Consider the following 11,654-nt stretch of genomic DNA (forward strand, 5'->3'; position numbering starts at 1 on the left):
TGTAAAAAAATAAGAATTAAAATCTGAATTACTACCAAAAAAAATTGTATACTTTAAACCAAATTATCAATTATTTTTTTGCACATGCAATTTCTTGAAAAACTTCAAAGCAAAATCCTCTCTTTATAGGTTGCCTGAAAAATGGGGAACCTTATCACACGCATCTTATACACCTTTACGTTAAAGATATTTGTCTCCCACCTAAATGGGCATACAAGATAAAAAAAAAAAACAATTGTGATTCCTTTTTATTATTGGTGAACTTTTTCTACCCTATAAATACTCCTCACTATTATTGAGAGGCACTCTTTGCACATCAATTTTCTTTGTTGGTAATGGTATTATGCCGAAATACAACCACAATAATAATTGTGCCATACATATTCACCTTCATTGTTAGTCTATTTTTTTGAAACCCACTACTCTTTGGATGAGCTTAGATCTATATCTGTGCTAGAATTTTTTTTTTTTTAATCCACTGTAATAAGAAGAAATGAAAAGAAAAGAGAAGGAACCCAAAATTTACTTAGTCAGTGATTTTAATCTTGATTGCATATAATTAAACCTATTTAATCGACAATTGGTAACATAAGTAATTTTTTTTAAGGAAGTTACGGTTGGAAATCTTGCACTTTAACTATAGAAGGTACGTACGATTCATAAAACGGGTCCTTAATCTGGGTTTTACTATCGTTCAAGCAATTAGATTTGGGAACAACATTTCTAATTATCTAATAATCTTCAAATTAACTTGACTTGGTTGATTTGATTAAACCACTTAAGAATACGTTAGTAACGGACTTTTCAGAGCAATTAAATATGACTTAAGAATCTCTGAAATTCTTTCTAAACTGATGACACTGAAATTAAAAGAGTGGACACTGAGCATTTCCGTTTCAAAGACCTCATACGCAACTTAGCACTTTGATATTTAGGGTTTTAAGTTTGAGGTGTGGCTGTTATTGCCGACGTCGCCGCCGCTAACAATGGCAGAGCTTTCTTCTCCGCCGACGGACCAATTAGCTGCCGTTACTCTCGACGACGTTCCCAAAGCCGAATTTTCCGATCGCGTCCCGATCCGTTCCATAATATCCCGGTCTGACGGCGGGTCGGGTCTCGCCGGTCGTAAGGCGAGGATCGGCGGGTGGGTGAAGACGGGAAGGAAGGCGGACAAGGACGCGTTTGCTTTCTTGGAGCTTAACGACGGATCCTGCGCCGGGAACCTTCAGGTGATCGTGGAGGCTTCGCTTGCAAACCTAGGAGAACTCGTCCCCACCGGAACCTCTGTCGTCGTCGACGGTCACCTCAAGCTTCCCCCCTCCGGCACCAGGCAGAAGGTGGAGCTTCGCGCCGACAAGGTTCTCCATGTGGGTCCCGTTGATCCCGCTAAGTACCCTTTGCCCAAAACGAGACTCACTCTCGAGTTCTTACGAGATATCGTTCACTTTCGTTCTAGAACCAACACGGTACTTTTCTTTCTTTTCTTTTCTCATTTTTTTTTTTTGATGCCAATTGAGTATAGGAGTATAATAGTTGGTGGATTTATTTTGTTGTGAAGGTAGGAATAGGAAATATATTCATATGATTATTGTGTTTGATTGCAGATCTCTGCTGTTGCTCGAATTCGAAATGCTCTTGCTTATGCTACACATACTTTTTTCTATAAGCATGGATTTCTGTATGTGCACACGCCAATTGTCACGACGAGTGATTGTGAGGGTGCAGGTGAAATGTTTCAGGTGACAACTTTGCTCAGTGAAGCAGAGAAGTTGGAGAAGGAACTTTTACAAAATCCCCCTCCAACAGAAGCCGATGTAGAAGCTGCTAGGGTTCTTGTTCAGGAGAAGGGGGAGATTGTTTCCCAATTGAAATCTGCTAAAGCAAGTAAGCAGGAAATTAGTGCTTCTGTGGATGAACTTAAAAAAGCAAAGGAGAATCTCTCGAAGCTTGAGGAGAGATCTAAACTTAAGCCTGGTCTTCCTCAGAAGGATGGAAAGGTGGACTATACTAGAGATTTCTTTGCCCGTCAAGCTTTTCTCACCGTTTCAGGCCAGCTTCAAGTTGAGTCTTATGCATGTGCTCTTAGTAGTGTATATACCTTTGGGCCAACATTTCGTGCAGAGAATTCTCACACTTCCAGGCATTTGGCAGAATTTTGGATGGTAGAACCTGAAATAGCTTTTGCAGAATTGAAGGTATACAAAACTTGAACTCACTCTCATGCATGCCTAATCATGGTTAGTGGCTATTATTTTAAGTGTAAGGAAATATGCTGTTGTTCTTTTCTTTCATTCTCTCTTTATCTAATTTCTCATCATCAGATGCGTTGTTTGTTGCCGGTGGTATACTTATCAGCCGAATGTCAATTCAAATATTTGATTTTTAGTGCAATAAACTTGTTATTTTTCTAGTGCAATGTTGAACTGCCCAGTTCCCCCCTCCAACTCACTCCTATGTTTGGTGCTTTTGCTTTTGTGGTGGAAATATTGAAGTTCTTTGTTTTGCATTATTGTGTAGGATGATATGAACTGCGCTGAGGCATATGTGAAATTTATGTGTGAGTGGTTACTTGAGAACTGCCTTGAAGATATGGAGTTTATGGCTGATAAGTTTGATAAAGGTTGCATTGACCGATTGAAAATGGTTGCTTCCACCCCCTTTATTCGTGTTTCATATACTGAAGCAGTGGAAATACTAGAGGAGGCTGTGAAGAATGGTAAGAAATTTGAGAATGAAGTGAAATGGGGGATCGATTTAGCATCTGAGCATGAAAGGTACTTTCAAATTTGTTTTTTCAAGTTCTTGTTCTTATTGACGTGGTTGTATGATATCTTGAGGGTGTGGTGTTATGCAGATACTTAACAGAGGTAAAGTTTCAGAAGCCTGTCATTGTCTATAACTATCCAAAAGAAATCAAAGCATTCTACATGCGACTCAATGATGACTTAAAGACAGTGGCTGCTATGGATGTGCTTGTCCCAAAGGTGTGTTGTAGGTGTATATTTTAAACATGTCCTGGCTACTGATGATGTACCTAGATACCTAGTGGCTTTTAAGGCTGGCATAATAGACGCATTTGAATGTATTTTCAGGTTGGAGAGTTAATTGGTGGAAGCCAAAGGGAAGAGCGTTATGATGTCATTCAGGAAAGGTACAAGAATTGTAATGTATCTGTTTATGACACATAAATGTGCTCTCTTTACTTTCTTTTCTTAATTTGTGTTCTTTTGTAAAGGATTTTGCTGTACTCGGAAGCTGTTTCACTTTATTATTACCTGTTAATGTTGTTTTTATACTGCAGAATAAAGGAGATGGGGCTGCCTCTTGAGCCATATGAGTGGTACCTTGATCTAAGGCGGTATGGAACAGTGAAACATGCTGGATTTGGTCTTGGCTTTGAAAGGATGATTCTTTTTGCCACCGGCCTTGAAAATATTAGAGATGTGATTCCCTTCCCACGATATCCTGGCAGAGCAGATCTATGATCGTTATTATAAATTACAAGCGGCTATTACAATTCTTCTGCTGAAGTAGTTTAGACAGAAATGTAGTTTTTAAATATAGCATAAAAATTAGTCCTGTGGTGGTTACAGCCCAGAGTCAGGGTGCTGGTAATTCCTTTTGAAAGGATGCTGGGTTTTATATGTTTAATCAACTTATTACTTCCGTTTTTATGTTTGTTTGGGATGATTGACTTGTGCCCAAAAAAATTACCATGATATGGCTTTTTTAAAATAAAAAGCGTATCTTTTTTTCTAAAAAATAAGATGAATCACACGTGTCAGTACTAGGAAAATGTGGTGGATGATCTAGCATTTTGTCTTTGCAACGCCACGTGACAAATATTATTCCACCCCAATCAAGTTTTGGGATCCTATCCTATCCCCAAAATGATAGGAATCACTGTTATCAACTCGGCTCGAACTGGCTGGGTTAATTCAAAATAATGTTGGTGAACTGGCTGGGTTAACTCAGCTTATAGGAGTGAAGTGTTGGTGATCCGGTGGGTCAGTAAAACACCGGTGGGTCATGCATTTTTTTTTTTAAAGAATAAAATAATGTTGTTTTGTTCACAAAATTAAAAAAAAATCAGAACTTTTCCTAAACGAAAGCTTTACTTGCAATGGCTGATTCTACCACTTACTCCAACACTTCACTTCTCCAATTGTTGATTCTCATTTTCTTTTTATTTCACAAGTCGTTAGCTCTGAGCTCAAGTCTCTCTACCTTGTCATCTTTCCAAATGCCTTTTTAGTCTCATCCTTGTTCGAGGAGTATGTGTGTTCATGGTTTTCTTTTCTTTTTTTAATTTTATTTTCTTTGTATTTTTGTAAAAAAAACTCCAACTTTAATTTTGAAAATGAAGTCCTTAATAAAGTACTTTTTTCGTGTATCTTATCTTTGAATCATAGAAAATCTAGGAATAGGTTTTTAATAAAAATATTTTTAAAATCCTAAATTCCCATGCATGAATTTGTTTAATCAAAATGATCATACTAAAAATTGTCTGCATCGGCATTAGTGCATTAGTGTCTTGAATCGAAATTGGTATACAACTTCCCAACTTCTGTACAATTTGTAGAATTTGATGTGTAATTTACATAATAAATATAGCAACTTTCTTACTAATGTGAAAGGACTTGTGGATTTTAGAGGATCCAAAATTGTAACTAACACATTCTCACGAAAACAGTGCCCTTTTCTCCAAATGCCAGCTTAACTCCATAAGCTGGTCCTATCCTCATCATCTGTTTTCTATACAACCAAAGGAAATACAAAAAGAGTAGGTGAATCCATACAAGAAGTCATCTCCGGTCTGTGTGCTGTTGGCTGATAAGGGTATCGGGGTCAACTCATATGATAGATTGAAAATACTTAGTACTTTATTTGGCCATTCTGCTCCAAATTGTTTTTCATGCCACTCCTCCATCACCGAGGCAGAACATCAATTCTAGCTTGCTTTGTAGGAATACATGGATCCGCGAAGCTTTCTGACCTCTTCTGATGACTCTGTTAGTAAATGGTCCACGTAGAGGCAGATTGCAGCTACACTGTAGCATAGTAACCAAGCAATGCACTTATTTAGTTTATGCTTACAAAAGATGAAATGAAACACCAACAGGAAGAAATCATGGCTTACCTAAGAGGACCAAATGGCAGCCAGATAACATCCCAATGGAACTTTGGCAACCTACCAAGAAAATTGTTACTGCTATGAATTAAAAGATGAGAAACACCTGAAATAGGGGATATAAACCAGGAAACACAACTTAAAGAGTCCTCCATCCCACTATACTAGAGAAGAATGTGTACATGCTTCCTTTATCCTATATTTTTCTGCTTTATTTGGGTCCAATGGTAGAGCCTATTGATTTATCTAGCTAGAAAATCCAAACTGAATATAATACCGAATACCAATACATAGAGTTTCATTATATATTTTATTTCACTTTTCTATATTGTAAGTTTGTAACTGGTTTACCAATATACTAAATCAAATATGGAGTATACAAAATGCATCAGCTGGTGCTTATCTAAGAACTTCACCTCAACATGTAATATAACCAGAAAATTGCCAGAATAATTCCAGTATAACATGAGTACTGGATCCATCTCCTGCGATGCATTGAATCATGAAGCATTCCTATGATGGAAAATGAGCATGCTAAAACAGCCACCCAGTCTGTAGAAGTTATTCAATTAACAAGGTTTACAGAGATAATCCTCATAATTTTATAAGTGAATAGAATATCATATCTCACCCTCAATTGCAAATCAGTAAAAGCACATAAGGAAAGTAAAGGGTGCAAACTGAATATAAAGGGACTAAAAACCACAGTTATATAGTAAAAGGATAATACAATAAGAATCGAGGAAAGAGGTCATGATTTAATAGGAAGCTGAAGTACATGTATATGATTCCTGACAAAAGGAGAAATGAACCTGCAGATATAATCATCCATGAGTAGATCTCCTCCATGAAATATGCATGATACCGCTGTTTATCAAAGAACAAAGAAAGGCAACAACATATTCGGTAAAAGAAACAATCATGAAATTCAGAAAATGATAAAAAAAAAAAAAATTAACTGGAAAGATTTCAATGTTATAAAATTTGTAAAAAGAAGAGTAAGAAGGTAGAGTCTTTCCACATCTTCAAGCTGAAGACGTTAACAGAAGCACTGCCAAACAACTTATTTTCTTCAAAAATACATTATGCACACAGATTATTATATTCTGATAATAAAATAAAAACAAACGCACAAAGAAATTAGATATTCAACAACACCCATATTCTCACATCACATGCAACCTTGAGAGACCACTTGTTATAACATAAACCTCCTTTAATATTAAAGTATAAACTGTCTCTCATTGTTTTTCTACCTTACACTGATACACAGCTTCGCAGATTTTAGTGCATAATCAAGCTAAAAATCTTGAAACATACCAGTTCCCAAGGTGATGTAGCCTGGTGGAAGATGGAGTACAAAAGAAACAGGATGTAACAGAAGAATAGAGTCGCAAATACCGTCTACATAAAAAAAAAAAAAAAAAAAATCTCAGGTGAGCCTGAGCCCAATATATTACAGATTTCAATCAAGTTACGAGTAAAAACAAAACAAAAATGGCATCGAATTTTATATATATATATACCCTCCATAAGCGACTCTGCTGAACTTGACTCTGTTCTAAAGAACGAACCAACTCTTCTTGCTCTGTACATCAAAATCTAAATGTTCATTAACTAGAACTGGAAGATGACCCCATTCAAATCTATTTGAAAAAATTAAATCTTTTTAATTTTTTCTGCGATCCAAAATAGTTGAGGAAATTATGGTTCATAGTAAAAGGAAAAGGAATTATAAAAATAGCATCGAACCTTGTGAGTCCAAGGGACGAGAGTCTTCGTCTTGAAGAGGAAGAGAGAACTTGTCCCCTTCTGAATTCCGCAACGTTCTCGAAAGCTTCTTCATTTCTCTAATTTTCCGATTTCTTTCCTCACCCACAACACTTCTCCCTTCGCCAATTTGAAAGCCTTTCTCGGAAATTCTTGTTATTCAATTGATTTTAGGATTTGCTTACTATAATACAATACAAATATTACCATTTTTCACCGCCAACTTATTATCTATCTGATCTAATCACTATTAGATTAATATTTTCTCTCTCTTCAAATGTGATGGATAATAAGTTAGTAGTAAGAACTATTGGTAGTTAGAATATCGTCACTTTAATACAAATGACGTGGTTATGTTATGAATATAAATGATTTTCAGTTTCCCTTTTTTAAGGGTCGAGGTTATACTTACAACTTATTTTCCTTTACAATCTCTTACAACCAATATCTTAACCGTTAGTTTTCGTCAATCAACGGTTAAGATTTATTGTGAATTAATAATTATTTAATAAATTTTATTTGCAAAAATCTTAACCGTTGATTGACGAAAATCAACGATTAAGATATTAGTTGTAAGAGGTTGTAAAAGAAAATAGGTTGTAAGTATAATCTTCCATTTTCTTTAATTTAAAAAGAGAACAGATCAGAATACCGAGAGGAATGTCGTTCCTAAGTTTTTTTCGTGATATCTCTTCATGACAAATAGCAATGCTCATTTTTTATGCACTTGGCTTTTATTTTTCATTTTTACAATAGTTTCTTTTCACACAATTATATTTTCAAAATACATTTTTAATAGAGAAAAACTTATTTAGCTTAATGAAGTGCAACTAATTTTTTTTTTCAAAGCCCAATCACAAGGTGTTTGGAACTCGATTTGTTAAATGAGGAGACTGCAACAACCTTTGGAGCATTATGTTAATGAATGCTTTGTAGTTGTAATCATATATTATTATCAGATAGTTCTGGACTTCTGGTGAGGCGAAATTGATGAGGCACGGACAGTAATAGCAACACATGCTAATGAATCACTATGGCAGTGTCTGTGATCATTGCACAAGGACAAAGTTTTACAGTGCTTTAGTGAGAGATTGAACTAAACAATCCAGGAGAATGAAGAGTTACGGAAATGATAGCAATGAAGACAATCAAGATTCAAGAGTGGGCGTGCTTGAATACAAAAAAAAAAACGTAAAAATCATTGGCACAGTGAAATGAATTGCATCAGTCTTCGCATTCATCAACGTTGTCATTGTAATCAATTGTAGTTTTATTCTTTAAGCTCACTTAATAACACTTGCACATAAAAGGAATGTACACCAAAAAAAAAACAAAAAACAAACAATAGAGCATAGAGAATAAAAACAAACAATTATGCACCTCAAGCCACTTCATTCCTTTCGTTTTCACCGATAGTTTTGTTATATGATATCCCGTTCGAAGTCAACTTTTTTCATTTTCTCATCAACCTCAGGCCCCCGAAAAAACAAAGAAGAGAGAAAGTCAAACTCAAAAACATAGATAGTTTTGTTATATGATATCCCGTTCGAAGTCAACTTTTTTCATTTTCTCATCAACCTCAGGCCCCCGAAAAAACAAAGAAGAGAGAAAGTCAAACTCAAAAACATAGATGCTGTTTCATCTTTTCTAACGCAAACAAAACAGAAGGCAATTGATGTTATCAAACTACATATGCCTGATGTCTCAACAAAATCAAATGTAAACGTAAAAACTACATTAGCATAGCCAATAAATATATCCACTATATCAATCCTCTTCGTCAATGACCTTGGTGCCCAAACCTTTCAGCTCCTCTTTAGGGATTTCAACAATGGTAACAAGGGAGTATAGCTCTTCCTTTGCATCCTCATCGTCGTTCCTCTTGCGATCAATTCGTACCCGAATCCTCCTTGGTACACTTCGAATCCCCTGGCTCCAGACATACTTGTTCAGCTTCACATCCACTCTCACATCATTGGTGCCCATGGCTTTCTGGGCAAAGCTCCTAATCTCCTTAATTGCTTTAGGAGCTTTCTTCTTAAATGTGCTGATTTTCATAATAACGTCACAAACAATGAAAAGTAAGATATCTCAGAATGTTATTACAGACAAACAATATGAATTAGTTATCAGTTTATACACTTTTTTTAACAGAGATGTTACTTCATCCCGACAAACCACCAAATAAAATAAATGACAAAGACAAAAGTAATGGTGAAATTGTCCATCATTGTCAAGTGATCAATGCACAACATTAGTGTGCAATAGCAGATTTTTATCCCCAATTGCAACAAGAATGGGGTTGCAACAACTTTACTCCACTCCAAGAAAATAAACCCAAGTCATTAGCCTTAAAAATGGCAAATGGATCCTCTCATGTGTGATTTAATATAACTGGGTCATGTGAGAGGATCTCAACCATTCATAGTCAAATAGACAAATCAACTGTTATTTTTTTCTCACACTTTATCCCAACATTTTATCTCTCTCATCTCTCATCACAGTCTGTTGATTTCTCTACAAATTATTAAGATCATCTCAGGTGAATTAGGGTAGTACATCCCTAATATAACAAGTCACCATAGTACTTAATTACACAAACAATGACAATGAATTAGGGTAGTACTAAAAACAAAAGCAGAAAAGGGAAGGAAAAAAAGAGAGAGATTACCAGCCATGTAATCTTTTATGGAGGTTGATGGTGTACTCTCGGGTAACAACCTCCTCCTTCCTACCCTTTGTGTTCTCCACCATTGTCACTTACACCTACACAACACACAACACAACACACAATCCAACTTACTCATCAATTACTCAATATTTCATTTTGATTTGAATACAACATATAAATACAATGATTTTCCTTTGAAAACCAAACAGAGAACAGACCTTTCGATTGGGATTTGGAAAACGCAGCGATTAGCAGGTGTCGGAGGCCGAAGGTTGATAATAAGAAAGACGAAAAGTGTTTTAAATATCAGAACATAAACCCTAATGGGCCTGTTACACGATGGGTACAGCCCTTCTCCATTTAGTTAGTATTTTTTTATATAATTAAATGTATAAGTTTAAAATTTAGGGGCAGGATCATCTTACACCGGTGTAAGAATAATAAGTCTTACACCAAATCTTAACCATTGATTTTCTGCATCTAGCGGTTAAGATTTATTAGGTGTCACTCATTAATTAATTTTTAATTCCCAATGTTGACACCAAATCCTATCCCTAAAAAATTTAATATTACTTATGAGTCAATTTGTATAAAAATGTTGACACTTTTTTTTATTCAATAACTTAAGGAACGGAAGGTTAAGTAATTTCATTCTAACATACTTTTCAATAACTTATCAATGAACAGTTTTGTGAATCAAATGCAATATTTTTTTTTACAATTACTATTTCGATTAAATGATGCTCAAACCAGCATGTTAAACGTATATAACACTACTTGCCATACTTTATCGGGTCTACACTCATCATAGCCACCACCTTTGGGCCATTTCTTGATTGATGTGATATGTTAATGTTATTTACACAGGCGAAGCGGAAGAGTGCTCATTCTCTATAAAAATATAGAAAAAAATAAGTATTATATTGTAAGACAATTCTCGTATAATGCTACAGAGACAATAAGTGTCGGATCCATTACTTTTAAAATAAAAAGAAAAAAAAAAATACAGCACAAATATTAATGTATGTGTAAGAAACTCAACTTTTATTATGTAACATGACAAATACAAAACATGACCTTAATAAAAAATGGCATGCATTCGACTTATTAAGAGGCCTAAGTTAAGAGGTAATTTGACATCTATAACCCCAATTAATTCAAGTTTGACAGTCCAACAAAGTTCAAGGAACTTTTTGAACTAAAAAGCTCAAATGAAAAGGCTCAGCTTCAATATTATCAACGAGAGTTTTAACAAAATATTGTTACGAAATTGAAATGAGTTTGAATTTGGGTTCCTTATTAGTATGAGCTTGTTTTCAGCCTATACTTAAAAAACAAAATTAAAATCAGTGAAAAAGAGTAGGAAGAAAAGCTAATAATACATTAATACCTATGTCATCTACTTCCTGCGGAAAGAATCATAATAGAGGGGGAGCTCCACAGATTTGACCAATGCATCTCTACCCTTTTATGTAAACAAATGTATTTATATTCCCTCTAAACCATGTATATATATATATATATATATATATATATATATATATATATATATATATATATATATATAACGTTGATTAAGATGTATTGTGAGCGAAAAATATTTATACTAATTTTTTTAATAATTGGATATATTGTTATTTATTAATTTTATATTAATTATAAGAATAATAATGTATTAAAATATTAATAGGTGTCAATATAAAACTCTTTTATGTTAATTCATATTTTAAAAGAATATATATATATATATATATATATATATATATAGCAGTAATTTTTTTGACTCCCATTTCATCCGTTAATTTTCATTCATTTAATTGCTATAATTTATTTAAAATTAATAATTAATTAATTACTATAACTCAATAAATTACTATTATTAGATGGACAAAAATTAACGACTAATGTGAAATAAAATTTTTTAGTCTTACACAGAAATAAAAAAAACATTCCATATTTATATAACAAATGAAGATTAACATTATAACACTAATCCCGAGAAGAAGAAAAACTATATAACTAGATAATAAATGCAATTCACTAGTCTAACAAAGTAATAGAGTAGTTAATTACTAGCATGCC

At 34.3% G+C, this 11,654-nt stretch overlaps 3 protein-coding genes across 5 annotated transcripts; 1 reads left to right on the forward strand and 2 right to left on the reverse strand.

Moving 5' to 3' along the window:
* Positions 1-829: 829 nt before the first annotated feature.
* LOC133293077 (asparagine--tRNA ligase, cytoplasmic 1) lies at positions 830-3,672 on the forward strand. Of its 3 annotated transcripts, XM_061491600.1 has the most exons (7): positions 833-1,466; positions 1,605-1,808; positions 1,989-2,195; positions 2,518-2,774; positions 2,855-2,984; positions 3,093-3,151; positions 3,302-3,672. In XM_061491600.1, exons 1-7 carry the CDS (start codon positions 987-989, stop codon positions 3,483-3,485), a joined length of 1,521 nt encoding a protein of 506 aa, XP_061347584.1. In that variant the 5' UTR covers positions 833-986; the 3' UTR covers positions 3,486-3,672. The 3 variants fall into 3 exon arrangements, with proteins under 3 accessions (XP_061347582.1, XP_061347584.1, XP_061347583.1); XM_061491598.1 differs by having other exon boundaries at positions 830-1,466; positions 1,605-2,195; positions 2,518-2,816; XM_061491599.1 differs by having other exon boundaries at positions 834-1,466; positions 1,605-2,195.
* Positions 3,673-4,516: 844 nt separating this feature from the next.
* LOC133293114 (uncharacterized) lies at positions 4,517-7,042 on the reverse strand. Its single transcript, XM_061491650.1, has 7 exons — positions 6,884-7,042; positions 6,658-6,719; positions 6,452-6,535; positions 5,944-5,998; positions 5,548-5,683; positions 5,141-5,191; positions 4,517-5,051 (listed from the first exon to the last, which is right to left on the reverse strand). Exons 1-7 carry the CDS (start codon positions 6,975-6,977, stop codon positions 4,952-4,954), a joined length of 582 nt encoding a protein of 193 aa, XP_061347634.1. The 5' UTR covers positions 6,978-7,042; the 3' UTR covers positions 4,517-4,951.
* A 1,477-nt stretch (positions 7,043-8,519) lies between these two features.
* LOC133293112 (large ribosomal subunit protein eL31-like) lies at positions 8,520-9,898 on the reverse strand. The gene is made up of 3 exons (XM_061491647.1): positions 9,791-9,898; positions 9,573-9,667; positions 8,520-8,948 (listed from the first exon to the last, which is right to left on the reverse strand). The coding sequence occupies exons 2-3, from the start codon at positions 9,653-9,655 to the stop codon at positions 8,669-8,671; spliced, it is 363 nt and encodes a 120-aa protein (XP_061347631.1). The 5' UTR covers positions 9,656-9,667; positions 9,791-9,898; the 3' UTR covers positions 8,520-8,668.
* Positions 9,899-11,654: the final 1,756 nt, after the last annotated feature.

This window comes from Gastrolobium bilobum, unplaced genomic scaffold, assembly GCF_033153095.1.
Source record: "Gastrolobium bilobum isolate Gb01-03AN ecotype WA unplaced genomic scaffold, APGP_CSIRO_Gbil_v1 utg16185, whole genome shotgun sequence".
Lineage (NCBI taxonomy): Eukaryota > Viridiplantae > Streptophyta > Magnoliopsida > Fabales > Fabaceae > Gastrolobium > Gastrolobium bilobum.